The 23,498-nt window shown below is 38.4% G+C and overlaps 1 protein-coding gene across 5 annotated transcripts in view; it reads right to left on the bottom strand.

Annotated features, from left to right (window-relative positions):
- Positions 1-1,154: 1,154 nt before the first annotated feature.
- The window catches only part of LOC133835894 (homeotic protein antennapedia), a 120,330-nt gene continuing 97,986 nt past the window's right edge, over positions 1,155-23,498 (bottom strand). For 3 of the 5 annotated variants that reach the window (XM_062266052.1, XM_062266054.1, XM_062266053.1), the window contains 5 exons: positions 15,506-15,745; positions 14,655-15,436; positions 14,493-14,531; positions 14,153-14,378; positions 1,155-3,203 (listed from right to left, as the gene is read on the bottom strand). In XM_062266052.1, the coding sequence (XP_062122036.1) occupies positions 2,953-3,203; positions 14,153-14,378; positions 14,493-14,531; positions 14,655-15,314 (1,176 nt within the window). In that variant the 5' untranslated portion in view covers positions 15,315-15,436; positions 15,506-15,745 and the 3' untranslated portion in view covers positions 1,155-2,952. Of the gene's footprint in view, positions 3,204-14,152; positions 14,379-14,492; positions 14,532-14,654; positions 15,455-15,505; positions 15,746-23,498 lie in introns of all 5 variants that reach the window. The other 2 variants (XM_062266056.1, XM_062266057.1) reach the window with 2 other exon arrangements.

The raw sequence follows: 23,498 nt of genomic DNA, 5'->3' as shown, positions 1-23,498 counted from the left end.
TGACTTATTATGATGTCAGATTAATAAGATCGTTTTCCAAATGGCTTGTTTGCTCACTCTTTCCCCCATGTCTTGGAGATCTCTGCAAAATACAAAAAAAAGAAGTCAGAAAGTCAAACATGTTATTCGCATGAATCCGACAAGAAATCACTTTTGCTTACCTCTGACATCTGTGATCTTCTGCATGTGAATATCTGAAAAATAAATTTATATTAGTTGTTTGTATATAGGAAATATGAACATATAAACGCACCTTAAATAAACACGAACTGAAATCTGAAAATGTAGAACCCACCCAACATATAGGAAACTCGGCAGATGATTGAATTTTTAAATACTATATTTTATTATAAATATTACAAATAAAAACAAAATCTCATTTGTAATTTAATTATAATTTTTATGCTTTTCTGTTTGTTTTTTGCATTTTGCAGCTCTTCTATCTTCTATCTTCCATCCTCTTCATCTTCACCATCATCTTGTTTACACTAAAATTTAAGTTTTATTTACAACAAATTAATTAGCTTCCACATTTCATTTCATTTTAATTTTGCATTTCAATTTCGCCGTGTGAAATGTGTATGTGTGTGATTTCTATATATATATCGCGAATATATATATCTCTTTATCTGAATGCATTAAAATTTTTGTTTTCTGTGAATTTCTACAATAATATAATTTCTTCATTTTTTTGGGGTTTTTTGTTTTTCTTTTTTGTTAATTGAAACTTAAGTTTTTAGTTTCTTACAGAATGAGGCCGAAAGTTACGTATCTGGATTGAGTTAAGATTTATTTTTGCCAATCGATCCCAGTGAATACCACACTCGGCGCTTGGTCTGCCGTACATTTCCACAATTTTCACATGTTCTCTCTCTCTCTCTGTCTTTGCAATCACAAATGTTGTCTCTCTAGTATTTTTGGGGTTTTGTTTTTTTCGGTTTTGTTTTTGCTATTGTTTTTGAATTCTGGGGGAATTTACAAAACGAAACGATCTCTACAAGTTACACGCATAATATTACGTAGGTTTTAAATACATATATAGTATCTACATATAAACATATGATGCTTTTTTTTCATTTCTTTTCTTTTTTCTTTCTTTATAACTTTGGTATATGGATTTCTACATTTCTCGCTTTTTTCGGTTTTCTGTTAAGTTGTCTGTGTTTGGTTTTTTTTTTGTATTTTTTTTTTGTTTTTGTGAAAAATGTAGAAATTGAGTTGAGTTACGTACATACATTCAATATAGTTGTTTATAGGCTTAAGAGTAGGCGGCCCATCGAGTCGCCTGCATTCAGAAATGCATTTCGAATATACGAGTATGCATAGTATATTTTCTGTTTTATTTTTATTTTTGTTTTTTTTTATTTTTCTACTTTACATGGATTATTTCATTTTCTTAAGTATTTGTTTTTTGTTTTTCATTTTCTTTTCAAAACAGCGTGTACATTTCATTAACAATATATAATTTTTGTGTTTTTTGGTTTTGTTTAACTCTTTAAATTTTTTCATGTATAATGTTGCCAATTGGTTTTTGTCGGTATACTTTATATCCATTTACGACCTAATTCAAGTGTTTTGCAATTTTTCGTAATTTTACAAAAATGAGAAAATTAAAAAAAATATATATATATTTATGTTGGAAACAAACGAAAATTGCACAAGAAATAATATATATGTATATGTATAAGTAATACGAAAAGAAACGAGAAGTTCTTCCTTTGATAGATCCCTTTTTATTATAAATTCAAAGCCTGGGAAGAATCTTGTGAATTCGGCTAGCCGAAATATTTATAAAGAACTTCTCGAGTTCTCTTCTCTTTTTTCTTTTCTGTTATCCTTTTGGTTTATCTCATATATGTGTGTGTGTGTTTGTTTTATTTGTTTATCCACTTTCTTAGCGGTTTTGGTATCTCTTTTGTCTAATTCTGCGACATTTAGCACTTATTGTTTAGGTTTAGGTTTCTAGTATTCTGCTTCGATTTGTATTTTATGTAGTGTGGTCGTTACTTTTCCCCTCCTCCATTTAATTCCATTTTGTATTTCTAGCAAACATAAAACACGCTAATCTGCATATTGCATGGGTATAGCAATTGGTTTTTTTTCTTTTCTTTTCGCTACAAACATTCAATTTAGTTAGTAAACCATATTATATATACGTATATATATTATAGCATTGTATGTTAAGGTTTATGTAGTTATCGTTTTTCTTCTTCATTTTGCTTTTGCCGTGTTGTTTGTTGTTGTATATACCGTATAAATTAATCGTACTCGTACATTAATCATTAAAGTATGCTTTACACTTAGGACGCATAGATCTAATGTTATCATGTATACATATATATTGTGTATATATATATATATATCGTATATAGTATTTACTCGTATATATGTTTCATATATATAGTTATTATTATTATACTTTAATTGTATTATTATAGTTATTATTATGCATTAGTTTAATACACATATCTGTCTATATGCACATGTGTATGTGTGTGGACGCACACACACACACACATGGATACACACACATATATATATGTACATATAGCTTATTTAATTCTGAGGTCACATGAGTTGGTTTTGTTGAGTTTTACGCTTTAATTGTATTTGTGTTTTTGTTTTTTACGTTTATTTAACTTATTACGCTTTCTCCATTTGCATTTTGTAAAAATTAAATAATAATATGAAAATAATAACAATTAACTAAGTTGTAGTAGAGTGTAGTTTAGTGTAGTGTATTGTGTGTGTACATCAACGTATTTAGTATTTAGTCCTCTTCGATAGTTCAAAACAAATTCATAAATTCAGAATATTTTTGTAAATTGTATTTAGTTTGAAATTGCATTTAGTTTTTGTTGCTGTGTTGTTTGCTGGATTTGGATTTGGACTCGGGACTTGGGACGTGGACTTGGACTTGGACTACTCCTGCAGCGTTTCCTCTTCCTGCTCCTACTGTGGACTATTCGGTGGCGTTATTTCATCGCCTTCGCCACCGGAGCCCGGCTCGCCCTTCGTCTTGTTCTCCTTCTTCCATTTCATGCGTCGATTCTGGAACCAGATCTTGATCTGGCGCTCGGTGAGGCAAAGCGCATGCGCGATCTCGATGCGCCGCCGACGAGTCAAATAGCGGTTGAAATGGAACTCCTTCTCCAGCTCCAGCGTCTGATAGCGTGTGTAGGTCTGGCGGCCACGTTTGCGCTCTGTTGGTTCCAAGATGATCAAAGGTTCCCCCCCCAAAAGAGCAAATGACATTAAAATTTGGAAAGAGAAGAGAAAAGTTCACAATTAAAATCAACGCACAATGTAAATAATATACAATAACAAAAAAATACCAAAAGCCAAACAACAACTACTACTACAACAACAATAAATACGGTGCATACAATAACAACATGAATAACAACAACAACAAAGTGAGATTCGAAATGCAGCTACAAATACAAAATGTATCTCAATAGCTGCGGGCTTTGTTCTAGACCCTATTCGAATCTCCAGCTCCAGTCTGATTCAGAGTCTGGAAAGACGAAAAAACCACATGAAGCGAGACGCATGCAGCGTCCGAACCTGATTAAAAGACGACCTTACCGAATTCAGAGATTTGTACTTGTCAAGATCCCAACAGGCCTCCTCTCTCTCTCTGACGATAGTGGCGCGGTGTCTTTGGGATTAAGGTTGGGGAGATTTCACAAAATAAAAAAAAGAGAAGTAAAGAAAGAGTGTGGGACAGGTGAGGAAGAGGGACATTGACTTGCAAGGGGCTGGATAACTAATTACCAAGATGCCTGGCCGTGACTGAGAGTATCATCGAGGCACTCGAATCAAGTTTTCTGTTTTTGTTTTTTGTTTTTTGTTCAGTAGCTGGAGTACTCGGTAACTGTAAAATAATTCGGCATAATTACTGCGCCTCGAAATGAGTTCAGGGCGCCTAATGACACTTACTATAATTATAATTTTGGTAATGACAAAGAGAGAAAGAGAGAAAAAAACCGAAAGCAAAACTCATGCCACACAAAATATGTCAAATATAATACGCCAGCTAATATAATTGTCAATGCGGTGTCCCCCAATGGTCAGCTAGCGTGAGAGAATGCTGGGTGGGGTTTTTTCCTCGGTTTTTTTGGCCATGAAGTTGCGCCACCCTCAACTCGGTAACGGGCAGCGGAAAGGGAAATGAAAATGGAGTTGGAAATCAACTGGAGAGCAGCCAAAAGTCGAAGCTAAAACGGGGGCGGCGTTCGACTTTGGTTCGCCTTAACTATTTTTTAATAACATCTTCAGCATTTGTCTTGCTCAACTCGCCTCGTGTGTTGTTTTTTTTTACTTCGCTTCTCATCTTTAGCTGGAGGTCATTACATCATAAGCGCTTTTTGTGTGCGCCGCGGCCATTAATGCGCGCGAATCCGATTCATAGCAAAGAGTGAGACAGAGAGAGAGGGTCAGCCAACAAGAGAGGGAGAGAGAAGACAGAGGCAGCAGCGTCAGCTACCTTCTTTTAAATGACACGACTGATGCCATGTCTATAACCCAAGGCGTTCGCATTTAATCATCATCAGTTAGACGAGTCGCCGCAGCAGCAGTAAAGAAAAAAAAACTTGAGAGATTTGTGGTAAAAAGCGTGCGTGTTTTATTTTTTTTACCCTTCTGCCTGTGGTTGCCCCCCAGCGTCAGTGGGTCGCGTATTAGATGGGGGATTAAGAGACTCTTTATGACTACAGCCTAGAAGCACTTTCTCCGCTAGAGCAACTGGCTTTAAGAATGAACTACACTAATATTATTGCCAAATATTTGCCTGTCAATTTCTTTTTTCAATGTCGTGCCTCACTCACATTCAGCGTATTACATTTCCCGAACGGAAGCTATGCAGAAAACACAAAAAAAAGGAGTAATTAGCAGCACACGGTCAGAAACTCAGCTCAGATGCTCAAGCTCAAGAACTGAACTCTCATGCAAGGCAAATAAATGCTTATTTTAATTGATAAAAACACCTTCTTGGCTCAAAAGTTGATGAGAGGCAGTCCAAGAAAGTGGTTGAGAGGGGGGAAGGGAGGCCTATCGCTTGGTCTTTGGCAATTTAAGAGCGGGCGCGCCTCACTTCTTGGCGGCTGAAATTAGTTTTTAATGATGCCTTTGCACATTTCATGTGGCCATCACTCAAAAGGCCACAAAATGAAATTTTTCGTTGTATTCTTGTTTGCTTGATTTTTATTTCGTTTTTCCTTTACTTTACTTTTTTTATAGAGCGAGGCAACTAAAATTGTGTACTGAAAAATTATTATAAACGCATTAATGGCGCTTGGCAGGAAAGTCGACGAGGGAAAGGAGTTGAGTTGAGTTTTGGTCGGCGTATCAAGTACAAAAATATAATAAAGGTGAAACAATTAATATCAAAAAGGAGCAGCGATACAAATATTACGCACTCCATGTCTGAGTTTGGAGTTGGAGGCGCCGAATGTGGCGCAGTTCTCAAAATGCCACGCCCCAAACGCCTAACTACTGGCCAGCTGAACTACCGGTCTGTCGAATGGATGGATGGATGGATGGAATGCTTGAATGTTGGAATGGTTGAATGCTTGAATGGTCGGTTGGTTGGCTGAGTGGTTGAGTGGTTGGTTGGTTGCTTGGTTGGCTGTCTGGCATTAATGCTTTTTGATATGAAAGCGTATTGTAATTAAATTGCGATTAGGCCACCATTTTAACCATTTTACTCGTATATTACTCTTCTTGCTCCATAATGGATTTTATTCCATTTTTTTTTCTCTCCCGCTCCCGCTTTTTCGCTCTCCCTCCACCTCCAATTACATTACTATTATTGTGCAAGTGTGAGTGTGAGTGCGAGCCAGAGTTGGTATCGCGTTGAGGCAACGTTTAAAGGAAATCATTAAAATAATTACGGCTACATTTTATAAAAATTCATTCAAGTTGCAAACAACAAAATTATTAGCTAAAAAAAATTACGCAGAGAAATTAGAATTCGATTTTGAGAAGAATGGTTGGACTTTAAACCTTTGATTGCAAACAAGGGAATCGAAATTAATAATTTCGAATATGAAATTTTATAATTGATAAAGTACATTTTTCTTAAAGTATTGAAATGAAAATCTCTAAATTCTTATATTATCCTATGCTCTATTTTATTTAGGCCTTAATTCAAAAGACATTAATAACTTCGAATGTGAAATTTCATTCATTGGAAGCATTTTTGAAATGAAATATGGATATAATTAGTTAAGAATTTTTTTTAATTATTGAAATGAAATTCTATAAATTTTTGAGCATCTTAAACTTTTCTTTATTTGTAACTTAATTAAGAAATGAAGATAAAATTCTCCTTAGAATTTAAAAATAGTATATAAAGTCCTCCAACCAATTTCCTTGACCTACACACGCAGTAACCTTAGAAGTCTAAACACTTGCCACAACTGCAACTTGGCAGTTGCAACTCTTCACTTTGCAACCTTTAACTCGTTGGCCAGGTTAAGGCTTCAAAGTCGCCAACGTCGCCGGTGGTCGGTTGCCTGTTTACTTGTCAAACTTGCATGTCATGGCAAAAGAATAAATAAAATACGCAAAACTGTGTAGATAAACAACAAAGTAAAATTGTAAAAAAAAAAACAGAAAAAACACCATATAAAGAAAAAGGTAAAAAGCACACATCAAATGCGAGTAAATGTTTTTTTAATTGCGGAAATTACAGACAAACGCGCGCCGCTGCAACAAATGCTGGCAAATTATTATTATTTATGCCCGCGAGTTGATAAATTTTTGCCCGACAGAGACAGCAAGTAACAGAGGGAGAGAGAGATATAAGTACTAAGAAGACAGCAACGTGTGTGGCATTCGAGAGGTGGTGTTGTGATGTCATTCGTTCTCCGTTCTGTGGCTGCGAAAAGCGTCAAGTCAGCCAATGACTTTGTGCTAAATAAACGGTAAACAGCGACAACACTTTGCTGACATACTTGCCAATTAGCACAGCCTCAATGTGACTTTTCATTCCCCAACATATCTGAACAGCATTTTGGACATATTCCACCTGCAGGAAAAACTTTCCATTTTTCAAGCACACACCCAAAAAATGGAAGTGGCGATTTGAATAGGTGGGTTTTTAATTTATTTTCAAGCTGCAATTTCTTCAATTTTAATTAAATAAAAAATATAAAAGTAACAGCAACTAAAAGTGAGCAATACCCTATAAACCTGACTTCAATATTGTAGTTTATTAAAATGTCTAAATATAATTTAATAAAATTTTAAAACTCACTCCTATCAAAATGTTGTTTATTTTCTTTATTTAAAGTTTGCCAACCTTTTGCTCGCTTTTCACTTTGTACAGGGTATCGAAAGATGAAGCGAAACTGGTTGCACTGTCAGAGGTAGCGGCAACAATTAAAAATTACCATTGACCAGCAGCACATTTATAACATTTTTAATTTTGTTTTTCCCTTTTTTTCCGCTGTTACTCTTGCTGCTGTTGCTGACCAGAGAATCTCAGGAGATGCTGCGACTTTTTAATTTGGGACTTGTTAAGCACTTAAGAGGGTTAAAAATCGACAAAAGTTGACAGAAATAAAACATACAACAAAAATGCAGAGAGAAAAAAACACACAGACACATCTAAAATGCGCATAAAGGACAGAAAAAGGAAACCAAACTGGGATATGGTATGGAACCTGACTTATGAATGCGTTCATTAGAGACGCATGCACATGTGCAGCGATTGTGAGGGAAGAGGGGAAAAGTGAGCAGGGCTTGGATAACGGGGGGCTTTAAACTTTATTTAGTTATCGCTTAAACAAAGGCAAAGCCGAAAAAAAAACTATGCGGCTCAACTCAATTCTGAGTACGTCGATACCCTGCAAAGGGAAGTGGGGTATTTCGGTTTGGCATAAGTAATAATTTTTGTACAAGTTTGCGTTTTTAATAAGATTAACTTTAAATTATGGAATTACTAAATTTAAATTTGAAAGTTGTTAATATCTCTCTTAGGGTATCTGCTAGTTGTGCCCTTCTTTTTAGTGATTCTCACTTGCTTAGTTCGTGTGTTTTTTTCTATGTTCCCCATTTTGAATGTACGAGTATTGGAATTGAGATTCAGGCATTCGCTTGGCTGCTGGCTGCATGGCTACCCATGTCAAAATATTTGACAGCTGACTAAAACATGCTATGCGAGACGGGAACGGACACCAAACCAGCTAGAGAACGAAGGAGAGAGAGAGAGAGAGAAAGAGAGCGAGAGAGAGAACGAAGCCGGGGGCGGACAAACATTCAGGCAGGCAGTCAGGCAGTCGGGTACATCATATATCCCTAGTCAGACCAAAAATTCAGAAAACTTCCATCTCTCTCTCCCTAGCGCGTTGTCTCTGTCTGACTGCTGGTCAAGTGAACGGAGACAGCTGAGCGCCTGTTCCAGCATGGCGGCCATTGAAGCCAGCGAAATCATGAAACATGTGCCCTGACATTGATGAGAACCTCGCCGATCAAATCGCTACTCAGTTATAATCGCGGAAAAAGTATCTCAAAGTAAACTAATGTGTAAGTAGATTTCAATACTAAACTGTAATTATAAATAATTCGATTTTAGAAATCTAATATTTTCAACATATCAATTTGAGAAAGATTAATTTTCATATTTTTCTTTTTTCGGTAATAATTAGTTTAACTAAATTAAGCTAAAAGCATATTTTTAGATTTTCACATTTTTTCATTAACTTTTTTGAGCAATAATTAATTTGAATTTTAGTTGTAATCGATTGTTCTAATAACATTTTTTTAACTATAAATTTCATACTAATAACTAATCATTGTTCTTTTTTTTGCATTTAGATTTCTAATCAATCAGCGTAGCAAAAAACCTGATTAGATTTTAGTTAACTGACACCTTGTTGATATAGTTATTAAAATGTCAATTAATTTGTGTAATTATCCAATTATAATCTGCTGCAGTTGGAATACTGTTTTGTTCTCAACAATTGCCCAAAACTATTTGTGGTCATGTTGTATTGTAATGCGAAACTTTTGATTAAAGAAACGAGGCATTGGGAATCCAGCTGGGGATCTGGACAGTTGTTGGAACAGAACCACGAGAGAGAGCTTCCTCACTTCATTGCTGCATGAATAATATTCGTAATTTGTCAAAAAGGTTGGCCAAATCCCAAAATAAAAACAAAACCAACAAACAGCAAAAAAAAAAAAAAAAAAAAAAGAAATGGGAAGCGAAATCCAAAAACAGCGTTGCGATTGAGCGAAATGAATGGCAAAAGCAAAAGCAACAACAACAACGACAACAACAACATTCTTACTACACCCACAATTTGAGGCAAGTTGTGTTGTGGATGCCTGATGCCTTAGGGCAATACCCGGTGGACCTTTGGCGAGCTGTTGCCATTATTTTTTAGACTTTTCTCTCTGCGCTATGCTGGCCACCAAAGTGACAGAAGGGGATGGAGGAGGAGGAGGATGGCAAACAACGGAGAAAAATAAAAGCGAAATTTCCTTTTCGCATTTGCTGCGCTTTATTAAACTTTTTTTTTGGCCGCACATGGAAATCCCAAAAGTTCCTGTGTCATTTTTGTTGCTCTTGCTGCTGTTGTTGTTGTTGTTGTTGTTGTCCACTCGACGCTCAGTTGTCGTTGTCGCTTTCATTTTGACAGCCCGTGTCACATTGGCCAGCAGCTGCCAGCGTTTGTTGATGGAGGTGGCACAGACTGTGTAAGTGTGTGTGTGTGTGTGTGTGGTTTCGGTTTTTGCTTTTCTCAGTTTCCGTTTTTCTATTTTTTTTCCGTTTGATGCTTTTCAAAAAAATCTTCACGCATTTGGCAAATTATCATTTGATCCGCACGCTTAAATTGCTTGCCACGGAAGGTGGCAGATACTGTTGGCACATCTTCCAAGCATTGAAGCATCGTCGTTGGCTGGCAAAACACACACTAAGCCATGGCAATCGCCTGCCTAAGTAGTTGTTGTCTCAAATGTCTCGAGCGCTGCTGCCATCGAAAAGTAGTTTGCGCGCAAATCCTCAAGTTAGCAAAACTCCAGCGCCAGGACTCGCCGCTGGAAGGCACATTAAGTGCAGTGCCAACAGACAAACAAAGTCGCAACCCGCGAGCGTAGAAGAGGAGAAGGAGGGGAGTGCAAAAGTTTGCTAAAGCCAACGCCAAGTGGCAGCGAGGAGCGAACGACGAACGGACAGCGAACTGCCAACGGATGATGGCCGGGGATCAACGTTTTACGGCGGAGCCAAGCCATGGAGCCGTAAAAAACTTTTGCACCCAGACAACGTTCAATGTGCAACTTTTTGGCTAGAGAAGTTCTTTTCATTGTGTTGCGCCCTCTGACACTGAATGACGCGGGGTTGTATTTAAGGTTGATGCGGGGGATTTTCCGAGGGAGGGGATTTTGGGAAGCTGTCGCACATAATGCGCACAATGAAGTGCACTTTTCATACTCGAAAGAATTGAAGAGTTGTTTGCCACACAAACAAGCGAGAAGAGATGCGCAATACACAATAAAATTCATTTCGATTTGAGTGGAGTTTGTTGTAGTTTTTACTGCATAAATATGCGATAAGTAGATGGGCAGTTATCGCTGATTCAATTGCAATTTATTCAAGCAATAAATGATGATGAGTTGTGAATCGAAAAGCTTTGTAATTCGACAATTTATTTTAGAATATAAATTGATTACTTTTAACTACAACAAATCAATATAAATTGATTGAATCGAAAAGCTTTGTAACAATTTATTTTACAATATAAATTGATTATTACGAACTACATCAAATCAGTATTTCAATAACTTAATTTCACATACACGTCACACGGACACGTCAGCTTAAAAGCTCAAAGCTTTGCCTATATTGAAACACAGCGTATTAAAAGCTTTTATGCCAAACTTACACTAATACTACCACATTTATTCACACACATCAAAAATATATATTTGACAGCTTGTTTAGCTTCTATTTAGCGACTTTATTTTCATTTATGTATAAAAAACAACCTCAAACACGGAAATACTTGGTCGGTGGAAATTTACCCACATTTAGATAAACATCGAGGCGCAACAAGGTCAAAAATAAAACTCTTTCACTGTAGTCTGCATATGTAGCGATAGACTAACTAAAGGATGCTGGCCAAGAGCAGCAACAACAGCAGCAGCAGACACTTGTTGCAAGAATTTGTTGACTGTCGCTTAAATTTATGACCCAACGCCGAGCGACAAAGGCAGAGGAGGCAGCAGGATAAAGGATGACGATGAGAACGGGAATGGGAATGGAAATGGGAATAAAGAGAAGGAGGAGGTAAATGGCAGTCAGGGGCTCGCAAGTTTTTGCTGCTTATGAGCAAATTATCAAAAACCAAACTGAAAACTTTGCCAACACCAATACAATATCAAAACAACATTAACACACAGCCAACACTAGAAGGCGACTGCCAACAGGCAACTCTTGCCGCAAGGAGCTCTGCACTTGGACTTGGACTTGGACTTGAACTTGTGCTCGGTCTTGGGCTTGGGCTTGGGCTTGGCATTGGGCTGCCCGCCCTATCTGGCTGCATGTTATTATGTCTTTTTTAGCTTGGCTTTTTTTCTCTCTCTCGTTTTTTTGTTCGTGCTGCTCATGAGTAACAACTTAATTGAAAGTGCGCTTTGTGGCGGCGACAATGCGCCAGCCCCTTGCCACAGGACGCCAGTCACGATCGGCACTCTTTAGTCATTTGCCTAATGCCCGGGTGAAATATGACGAGGCGTCAAAGCAATCCACAGTGGAGGCGAGTAAGGAAATTTGTTATTGCCTCCGAGAGAAGATATCTTGCAGATACATCACAAGTAGTGTGAAAGCATATTATAGAGAGTGGCGAAGTCGAAATTATAGATTTGGCTAAGTAGTCGCAATTTTGATGTAAGAGCTGCAAATTGAAGTTTCAATGGGAGAGCGCAGAGTAGATCAGAAATAATCACAGTTGCTATGGTAACACCCATAAACCTTTATTCACCATCCCATTTCATGTAGCAGCTAGCGATAAGTTATTATTTCCAATCGCAAATCGATCAATTTAAATCATTTTATGCACTAGATTGCTTAATTATTGCAAGCGAATAGTTTAACACTTCGTGCTGATTTTTCTAATAACAAAATTCGATTAAGTTGTCAATTGTTGGTCGCAGTTAAGTAATTTTTAATTTTCGACCCACTGTGTCAGCTATTTTTATTGGTTGCACAACAAGAGGCAAAGGCGAAAAAAAACGTTGAATGCAAAAACCTAAGCAGAAATAAACTCGTATGCATTTAATCATGGTAACTTAAGCTCGAGATCATGTTGTGCCACAGACTTACAGACCAACAGAGACACTCGAAGTCCGAATCTATGGCCGCACCCTCCGCGGGAGACGCCAGAGTCGGACTCTCGACTCTGACTCTGAGTCTCGACTCTCTTGGGGTCTCAGATCTTGGCTCTGTTGTTGTCGCTCCTTCATTTCTTTAATACAAAAAAACGAACTTCGTGTCACCGCAACGTTGCTTGCCCTGGCGAGATTCTGTTTTTCTGTTTTTTTTTGTTTTTTTTTGTAGGCGCAGGAGTCGAAGCCGAAGCTGCGGGATTAAGACGACGCGACACAGTGGTTGGGCTTTTGGCCAGCTTCAAGTCCGGCCAGGTCGGGCCCATGAATGGAGTGGAGCGGCCGCGGCGTGTTCTGGAGATTAATAAATTGATGGCATCCATTGCACATAACGTGTAACTAATGGCGCTCATCAATTCTGCTTTACATCTCAATCTGGCGTTGGCAAAAAAATACAAAAAAACACTACAGTGTAGAAGAAAAGCAGCAGGCAAAAGTAGCTACAGAAGTAGAGAAAAAAAAGCCCAGACTGCTAAGACTATGCCTCGTTGTGGGCTAAACATTGAGCAGGCCATTTGGTAATGAGGCAGCTTAAAAGGAAACTGCGTGTGCTGGCTTCACTTTCTGTGCCGCATGCGAAAAACGAAAGTGATTTCTATGTTGAAGAAAAACAAATTCAAATTCCACTTATGCAACTCACACGCATCCTGCTGACCGCTTGACTCTTGTCTGCTGTCTCAAGCGATCCTAAATTGTCTGTGAATTAGTTACGCTCCGATTTTCCTTTCATTTTCAAACACAACACACACACACACACACGTCTATTGTCAATTTGCATTATTTGCAAAACCGCCTTCTGTGACTCGGTCCCTCTATTGGGCACCTCTTTCGACCTCTTTCACACTGCGTGACATCTTGTCTCAGCCTTTCTATTCCCGTTGTCTATTCATCGATTTCGTTTTGGGAAATTTGCAAATTTGGCTAAAATGTCAGGTATACGTCGAACCGGTGTTTTTTGTCCTCATTGCAGATGGATTACGACTAATGTGACCGATTGGCCAAGGCAATAAAGTGAAATTACTCGGACGTGTCAAGGTCAGCAAATGTTTCGCATGCTGCCGAAACAGTCAATTTTGCAATGGCAAGTATTTTCAATGATAGAAATTGATTTTAGCATTTGTTTTGATTGAATTAAAGATTTCAGATATTCTAAATTTCATTGGAAGGAGAAGTTGCTCAATTAAATTCATAATGTTAATAAAATTCTTGTTGAATTTAACTGTATTTTTATAATATTTATATTATTAAATATATTTAGTTTTATCAAAAATGTGTTTTTATTATTTTTAGTTACTTCAAACTTGCTTCATTTCAATTCTACAGGCAATTCCTTTGAATTGCGCGCTTCACAATCGCAAGCAGTGCAACTGAACGAATGAACAAGCAGTTGTAGATGTGCTGCTTCGTGAAGCAGTTTAACACGGGTGTAGCTCGCAAGCAGTTCAAACGAGTTTCAACGAAAAGATCAATGCTGAGCAGAAGTCACTAAATATTTTCGATCGATTGAGAGAATTTAAAAATTGTAAATAAGATTTTGTCAGTTATCCAATAATAATTTTTGGTTAATTGCATTGTTGTTGTTTTTCTTATTTTGTTTTGTTGTGTTCTTGTTTTTTTGTTTTGTTGGTATGCAAGACTACGACTAGTTTAAGACTACGTTCAACGTTCTAACTACAGCAACCCACTACTATAAGAAGAAGAAAAATTCCACTTAATACGTTTCGTGGAATTGTCGATCACTTTCCTTGACACTTACCAAACTGACTTCGCATCCAGGGATACAGTGGTGACGGCATCCCTGAAGATTGCGAACTCGGATTTTGGGATGGCGGCGTATGTTGTCCTGGATGTCCCTGATGCATCTGCGGCGGTCCTTGCCCGGCACCCGGATGCATCATGCCCTGCGGTGGCGACACCACCACGGGCGGCACACCCGTCTGCTGTTGTCCATACATGCCCATGTTGTGATGGTTCTGATGCACCTAAAAAAACGAGGAGTTTCCCGAATGAGTATTGAATCTGACTAATTTTAACCAACACCAAACTCAATGGAGAAATAATAAGCATGAGGATTTAGTGCCGAACTTTGTGCTTACCTCTGTTACATCGGGAACGCCAACATCAGTGTAACCCAACTGCATTGTTTGGTAGGGAGAGAGATGGAAGAATGAAGCGATTTTAGAATGTTATTTGCGGGGCTCAAAGCTTGCAACCATTTTATTAGTAATAAAGGTGGAAGAATTGAAGTGCTAGCTTACCTGCGCCTGCGGATGTCCCATGTGATGGGGCAGCGACATTTGTGCATTCATATGATGTCCACCCATTTGATCCACCAGCGGCGGTGAGCCACCTTCTTGCACCAGACCGAGGCCACCGACTGCTGCTTGCAGCTTGCAACTGGCATAGACGACGGGCTGCTGTTGTTGTTGCTGCTGCTGTTGCGGATGTGTCACTTGTTGTTGCGTCACCTGAGGATGTTGTTGCTGCTGCTGCTGCTGTTGATGTTGCTGCGCCGCCTGTTGCTGCTGCTGCTGCTGTTGTGACTGTTGCTGCTGGGATTGTTGTTGCTGCTGCTGTTGGGCAACTGACACCAGTTGTCCGTTTGTCTGCGCCTGCGGCATCACACCGCCCACCTGACTGGAAGGACTATCGGGACGTGAATACCCTTGGTGTTGCTGCTGCTGCTGTTGCTGATCCATGCCCTGACCATTGTAGTAGGGCATGCGATCGTAGGGCGGGAAGCGCGGGTAGGGCATATTGCCCTGCTGATTTGGATTCTGGCTGTAGTGATGCATCTGCTGTGCATCGAGATCGGTGACGCCGTTGCCCGGATAGTGGCCATGGTGCATATCCGCTCCCATATACGAGTTGGTGAAATATGACGTCATGCTTTCGCAGTTATTTGTACTCATCGTCATTTTGTTATCCGTTTGTTTTCTTCCCCTTGTTGCCCCTTGACTGTAACTGTAACTCTGACCGTGAACGTGACTTAGTTGCTAGTGACTGTGACTCGACTCTGTGTGCTTTTAGCTACTTTCTCCTAAATATAAAAAGTAAACTATCAAATCAATTAAGTATTTATTTATGAGTTATTTATTGTTTTACTCACCTAAATATCCTTTGAACACTTAAGTACAATGTACAGTTGCGCCTTAAATTTAGTGTGTGTGTGTGTGTTTGGGGAGTTTGTTGTGTGTGTGTGAGGTATAAAATTAGTTTTTCTGTTTTTGTTTTCGCTGTTCCTCCGTTTTGGTAGAAAATCCGTTGCTTTCGCAGTTGCAGTTGTTCCTTATGATCCTTAAGTAGCCTTAACCTCTAGTTGGTATTTTTCAATTTTGATTTTGAAACTCTGCAAATAAATAAATGCAAATTTGTGCGTTTTAGTTAATAATTTCTCGTTTTGATTTGTTGTTCTTTGCGCTTTGAAGTTTCGTTTGAAAATGCCCCACAAAAGGCGAAGGCAACATGTGCTTTCTGTTGATAGCAACATGTGCTGCAACGATCTGTGGCAAGACTTTCGCTGATAAATTGTTTATGTTACGCTTTGACAATTTCCCAAAATTATCGAAAATCATATAGTGGAGAATCAGAGATGAGAATGCAACGAATTTAGAGGAGCGTAGTTCTTAAATAATATAATAGATATCCTTATTATTTAAGTTTGCATTAGAATAGCAAATCAAATTTAATGAACAAAATTTAAAACATAAAATTATAAAGGTTCTCCAATGCTTTCATTAGTTTTAATGCTCTAAAACTTCAAATTTCGAATACAAAACATATTTATAAAAATCTCTCATACTTTTTTAATATAAATATTTTCTTTGTGGTATTTCCTGAATACACAGCATGTAGAATTTGATTGTGCTTTGCAGCGTAACAGAAATGTCATTCATTGGTTGGCTGACATGCTGACAACATTCGTTGAATTTATGAATATGAAATCAATTGTGTTATCCCCTTTTGACCTGGCATCCTTCCGGTCAAAGTGATTTAATTTCCTGGCTCATTATCACGAGTCTCTGACCTCATAAATCAAAACTCGAACAATGTAGACAGACAGAGACAGGCACAAACACACACACATTGAGACAGACAGAGACACACGTTACATGCCATGCATATAGTATGCAAGCATCTCTCATTCTCATTCCTCTTCCTCTTCCTCTATCTCCCTCTCTGTTTGTGCTGTGTTGGTGGTGACAACCCTGCCGAAAAACTAACTAACGGTAACTTGTTGTCGGAAATGAAACTTTTGCAACTTTGCAGAATGGCAAAAAGAGAGAGAGAAAATGTAAAACTTTAAAATATTTCAGCGACAAGCACTGCTTGCATATTTTTCCGCCTTTTTCCCTCGACTTTTCCCCATTGGCATTCTCCGTTGCATGTATTTGTATTGTCTGTGTGTGTGTGTGTGTGTGAGGCATTCTCGGTTATTTCGCTTTTGTTAACGAAATAATTTCTTGTGCCGCCAATGCCGCCGTTGCCAAAGCTTCCCTTTCAATTACACATTTCCCGCTGATGCTCGGCGCGAAAGGACAATGCCAGGCGGAAGGAAGCTGCGTCGGACGAAAAGGCCAAAACTCCCCAAACCTCCCTTCCAACTCCAAACGGATGCGGGTAAAATCGGTGGCTCGCTCTGCCTATAGAGAGATGGCCATAAAACGAGTATACGATATGTAGGTGGTTATCAGACATGTTCTGGAGTGGGCAGCAAACACAGGGAGGGGGAAGGGGTTGGGAGGAGAGGCGGAATTGCAGACGAGACAGCAGCCTTGGCCATGGCGGTTGGACCTTGCACGCAGCCGTGGAGGGGGCGGGGTGGTAAAGAAACTCACTCAAGCACAAGCGAGATGATAATAATGTCTGATGTGTGTTTTGTGCTGTTGTTCCCGTTATTCTTGTTGTTGTTGTTGTTGCTCTGCCATGGCACTTATTGTTGCGGCTACAAGCGGGTGTGAGTGTGTGTGTTTACTTTATGATTTATGTTTGTCTGATGTGATTTATTCAAGCGAACAAATGCTAAAATTTGATTTGCAATAAAAGATTTGCCACCCAAAGAAATATCATACACTAAGCTTTAATTGAATCTTGGTTGCATTAAGTTCAATTATGAGCACCTTAAATTTATAAAAAAAAAAAAAGGCTTCAATAATTATTGTCTGGCATTTCTTAATTTAATTTTATTTGTTGATTTTGTGCTCCTTTGTCTTAGGCTACGAATTTTGAAGTCTTACATTCGTTTACATATTGCATACTTTTAGGCTTGCATGTACTGAGCCCTCTAGCGGTGGCGTTGTGAAACAACTCATATCAGTTTTGACAGATGTCGCTTTCGATTTGAGTAGCACGCAGCGACCTCTGGCAGCTTTATGGGAAACTACTTCATATTTGCGGATGAAGAAAATAGACGGAAACACTGGTCGCTTAACAACTTGTCGCAATTGAATTTAAAAAAATTTTTGTGGGCAAAAGATTTTAATTAAATATTTGTAGTTAATAAAATGGAATGGAAATCGAATTGCAATGGTGCTCAATAAATTGATTTACTGTTAATTTCTGAATAATTTTATCTAATATATGATGATTGGACAATCAATTCATTCATTATTAAAAATGATTTAACACTTTTTGGCAGTGTTATTTAAAAATTATTCATTATTATTCTTTAAGTTCACTTGTTACTTTGTATGTGCATTAATTGTATACATTCTCATAAGTCTCAACCCACGGTGCAATTGCTCGTGCAATTAGCCAAGACAGCAACCATAGTTTCAAGCCCAGCCCACTTTCACACAAACGCACGCTCACTCATGTATGGGAATGCGCATGGCATATGGGCAGTCCCGTTACCTGTTTAAGTCGTCAACGACAACGACGTTTGCCCGCCTTCGCCTTCGCCCCCGCACTCAACGTCGACAGCTAATTTGAGAGCAGCGCATGCAGAAGTAGTAGCAACAACAAGACAGGAAGAACAGCAACTGCAATGAGAGCACTATGGAAATGGCAGCCAATCCATCAAAGGCGACAAACAGCAGCAGCGGCGGCAGCAGCAGTAAGAAGAGCTCAGCAATGCAGTTAATCAGTACACACATCAACACACTTACACACATGCACACATACAGAGGCAGAGATACGTTTCACTCACACGCATGCGCTGTGTGGTGACGGAATGGAAACGAAAACGAAAATGAAAATGAATGATTTCATTCTTCAGGCATCAACTGCAGCCATTTTGATTTACGATTGCGTCGGTGTCGACGCTGCTCTGCTTCTTCTGTCTCATAGTTTTGCATAGCGGCCATGAGAAGGCGTCTCCCATCAACCGTTCGTTGTTGTTGTTGTGGTTGTTGTCGGCATCATCTGAGAGCCAAGGCAACGGTAAACTTACAAAAGGTAGTTAACGCGAGTTATCTCTTAGTTCAGTTACCAAAAGAGGGATGGAGTGAGGGATGAGTGGGAAAGCGAAGAGAACAAACGGAGTTGAAAACGTTCTGCTCGGCTGCCTAAATTAATGTTTTGCATTTTATTTAAATAATAACTAATTGGGCTGACTAAGCCACGACAGAGTGACTGTGAAACTTAACTTTCCTACATGCGGATTATAACGAAAAAAAAAACTAGAAATTCTGGAAGTGTACAAAAAGATGTTACTAATTAAAATTGCATAATAAATGAGTAACATTTTTTTGTAGTTAATAAATTAAACTACAAAAACAACATTTAAATTAAAATAATATTTGGAATATAGAAAAACTCATTATAAATATTTCTATTAAAACTTTTTCTGATCTTATCGAAATAATAAGCTGTCTTGAAATCCTTTAATGTCATTTTAAATACTTCTATTACAACTATTGTATGACTTTAGTTGCCCTATATTATAATTCAATAAATGAAATACAAAATAGTATATGTTGTCATTCATTATTATTCAAAAAAAAAAAAATTTTTAATAATATAGTTAAACTGTTTAGATTTAACTTTAAATAAGTTAACTAAATAAGTATTGTTTGAACTATTTCCTGACATTCATAATTAATCATATAAACGTTTTCACTAATAACTCAGTAGAATAGTCAATATCTGAAAACGTCTTCATTCAAATTAAACACATCTTTATGTTTATGATAATGCCCATTTTAACTCTTACAAACCGCTAAACAAATGACCTTGTAATATTACCCAAAAATACTCGGCGACAACATGTAACATAGTAAGCAGTAGTTAAATGAAAGACATAAAATATAATAAAAAACTAAAAAAGACAAAAACAAAGCAGAAGGGAGAACAAAAACGAGAGAGAACATGAAATAAATAAGCTGGGCAAGTTGAAGCACGTGCTCAGGGCGAATGCCACAAGAGTTTATTGTGCCATCAACTAAAGGAGCAAATAAAATTTTATTACCACTATAAATTTCAGCACTTGAAGCGGTCGAGCAAACGCAGGTTCTTCTCCTGGACTGCTCTTGACTGTATTCTGTGTGCTGTGTGTGTAGTGTCTGATGGTCTCTTGGCCTGGTGCTGAGGATAAGCCCACGCGATTTAGCGACGGTGTTGCATAAAGACGAATAACGTAAGAGGCAGAAGAAGAAGAAGGAGAAGGAGAGGGAGAAGGAGAGACAAGGGGGAAACTGGACTCAGCGAGGCCTGCATTTTTCTCACATTTATCTTTTTTCGAGTGCTGCGTTTTATTGCGATTGGAAATTGAGCTTGTCAACGCGGCCCAAACGGCAACGCTTGGCTAGTCTGGCTATCAATGAAGGTGCAGAGCAGCAGCAGCAGCGGAGGCAGAAAGGGAAACGTCTGCCAGTCAGTTAACGTGGCCAACAACAGCTGGCACGACTCTGTTCAGTTCTCGTTTTATATTTTTTTTTTTGGGCGCGCGCGCTCTTCGCTGCTGATAATAAAAATGTCAGCCGCTTGACGATTGCCGGTTCATAAATAAAGTTTTGCATTTGAATTGGAAATTGGCTATTGACAGCATTGAGGGGAGCAAAAGACAGAGAAGCGAGCGAGAGAAAGAGAAAGAGCAGGCTTGAGGAAGTTGTGCACTTGGCTAAATTTAGAGGCAAACAAGAGACGCATTTCTTACATTTAATTGGTGCTATTTAGCATTCACTAATGGACATGGCACAGTATGCAGCACCTGCAACCAAAGAACGAGAAAGAGACGCAGAGAGAGAGAGAGAGAGAGAGAGAGAGAGCGGTAGAGACTGATAATAAATCTAATTGACACATTTGCGCCGGCAGAGACTGCATCAGCGGTATTCCCAGGACAATTGACATGACTCCAACTCGGACTTTGGCCAACTTTGGCCGAACAATAATATGTGAGTGCGTGCAATTAAAAGTGCACTGCATTGCTAATGATCATAATGATGATGATCGTAATGATTGTGCCACAGGGGCAGCGCTCCATCGATCAGCCATTTGCTGTAATTATGCCTAAAGAGTTGACAATCAACACAGCGCAGAGAGAACACACAATACATAAATTTCATTTTGTGATCATATCGAATCATGCATCGCAACATGGCACTTGTCCATCGCATCGCATCGATCGATCGCAGCAACCAACGATCGATCGATCGATCAATCTTTTTGGGCCCCATTGCCCCGTTGTGATAACGCGCCAGGGGCAAGATCAAGTTGGTTGTTGTATGTGATTGGCAGGCAAAAATGCGCCGTTGCCTATTGGAAATTGATTGGCAACAACATGGCCAACGCACTGGTTCTGGCTTGTTGTTGATGTTGCTGCTGTTGCTGTTGCACTGTCCTCCATCAGTGTTGTAATGAGCAATGCCTTCATTACAAGGCGCAATGCGTAAACTCAATGCACGCATGCGCATTGCCAGACACGGACACAAACGCAGTTGGAGTCGCAGTCGGAATCAGAGACTCTGTCTGTCTGTCTGTCCGTCTGCGAAACACGCACTCACGCACGCAGCTGCAACTCACGCACGCCACTGGAAGGTAGCAGAAGAGGGGAGCGAAGGGGAAAGCAGATCTGTTGCAGACTTTATCGACGTTTTGTTGCAGCTCTTGTTAAGTGCAAATGCAATCGCTTGTCGTCTGTGTTGTTTTGTTTTTGCTGCTGCTTTTCTTTTCTTTGTTTTTAATGAGAGCGCAACTTGAAGTACCCTTTACTCCTCCATTCCCCTCCCCTTTTCTTGCATTATTGTTCCGCAATTGAATTGTTAAGTGCGTTCGTTGCAACCATTCCAAAGTACTTGCCCCCAACGCTCCGTTCGCATGTTGTCTCCACAATTTTCAAGACAGTTGCGCGATTGCGTGTGAAAATTATAATTTCGTGTGCACCACCGAACCACCGAGTGTCCACTGTGTCCACAGTGTCCACCGTTGACCACCGTGTCCAAAACGACAAAGAAACTTTACTTTAAATGTTGTCAACAATTTGCAAGTTTTTTTTTTTTTTTTTTTTTCGTTGTGTCGAGCAACTTTTAAGTGTTAATTAAATTTCATTTTATTGCGCAAATGAAAGTGAAGATAATTTAAGTTTTTCGCTTCGCTTTTCTTGTTTTACTTGTCGCAAAAGCATAAATAACACATTTTTAATGGTTGCAATTAATGAGCTCTGCTTTGAAATCATGTTGAAATTTGTCAAGCTGAAGAAATGTTGCTGCTAGACACACACAGTGTGCAAAAGGTTAAAGTTGAAACCGTGTAGAAAAAAATAACATGCGAAAAGAATTTTCAACTTTCGCTTTATGGTTACGCTTTATTTTTGCTGCCTTTTTAAGGGATTTCAACACGTTGACATTTTGTTATAGTTAAATATAATTTTAACGAAAATTTTAAAGAAAAAATATAAAAATATTATTCACAATTTTATGAGTCTTGGTATATGCAAAATATATAATAAGAACTGCTCTACAAATCGTTGTTAGCTTCCTTTAAATCTGTTTCACCTTTAAGAATCGCCAGTTGAAATTGTACTAAACAAACAGTGAATAGCGATAGCAAAGCAATCACCGTTAGAAACCTGCCTAGGACTCCCCATAGAGTCGGGCAGAGAGAATCAGCGGGATATAAGGTGAAAGTTGGCATTGCATAAGAATCAAACCAAAGATATGCAATTCTACATAGTTTCATTCCCAACAAAAGAGACAAAAGAGAATTGCGTAAGACACAGTTCCACAGTGAAGTCAAGGCCTCGAACTCTGGATGACCTGCAGGTGCTCATAGAATACCTGAGATACCGACTTCGACCCGTGAAATTTCGGACAGACGACGTTCACCAAAATAGAGTAATTAACCTTGTCTACGTGATGGCGGCAAATGTCTTTTTAGGGCCTAACTAAGTGGACACGTTTGTCATTTTCATTCGCTTGCCTAATTGTCAGCCAGTGACTGCGATTATCGCCAACATAGATTCGACTTCAAGTCAAACACGTAATGCTGCAGTCAAAAGTCATATGTTTTTCATGAACTTAACACACAGCAATTAATTCATTATCGAAGAATCTGTAGTTTATGGTGAGCGTCTTTCAATTTAATTGCCCCGAAAAGTAGATCAATCAAACACATAAAAATAAAGCGCATGGGATGTTTTTAAGTAGCATTAATTGTGCTGATTGAAAGTAATTTGAGCTACTTCCTGTAAGATGAGCAACATTTTAGTTGTTTATTTAGGGTCTATTTTTAGTTTATTTTATTTTATTTTTTTAACTTACTTAGAAATTACGTTAAATATTATACTACAGCATAAGGAAACTATTGAAAATACTTGAATTCAAATTCATTGATTGAAAGTAAAACTTCCTCGAACGCTTGATTTGATTTGCTATTTTAAGTTTATGTTTCAAATGTTATATTCTCTTTACAGAAATTTATAAAAGTTGCGCAAAAATATATGAAAGTATTAAGTAGTTTTAATCTTGATGATTGATTGTGAAATTTCATCCAGCATTTGACTTATTTTGCCATCGAATTTCCTTTTAGTTTATTTTGTGCACTATATATGGGAATTCACATAAAAATAATATAAGAATAAGAATATTATGAAGTGGTTTAAGTTTAAGTACGTTTATTGAATAGGAAATTCTCTCTCAATTGTTGAGCATATTTTTATTGCATTT

Source organism: Drosophila sulfurigaster, chromosome 2R, assembly GCF_023558435.1.
Source record: "Drosophila sulfurigaster albostrigata strain 15112-1811.04 chromosome 2R, ASM2355843v2, whole genome shotgun sequence".
NCBI classification, from domain to species: Eukaryota; Metazoa; Arthropoda; class Insecta; order Diptera; family Drosophilidae; genus Drosophila; species Drosophila sulfurigaster.
Note: the sequence above shows the minus strand (reverse complement) of the source record. Positions and strands in the feature narration are given on the sequence as shown.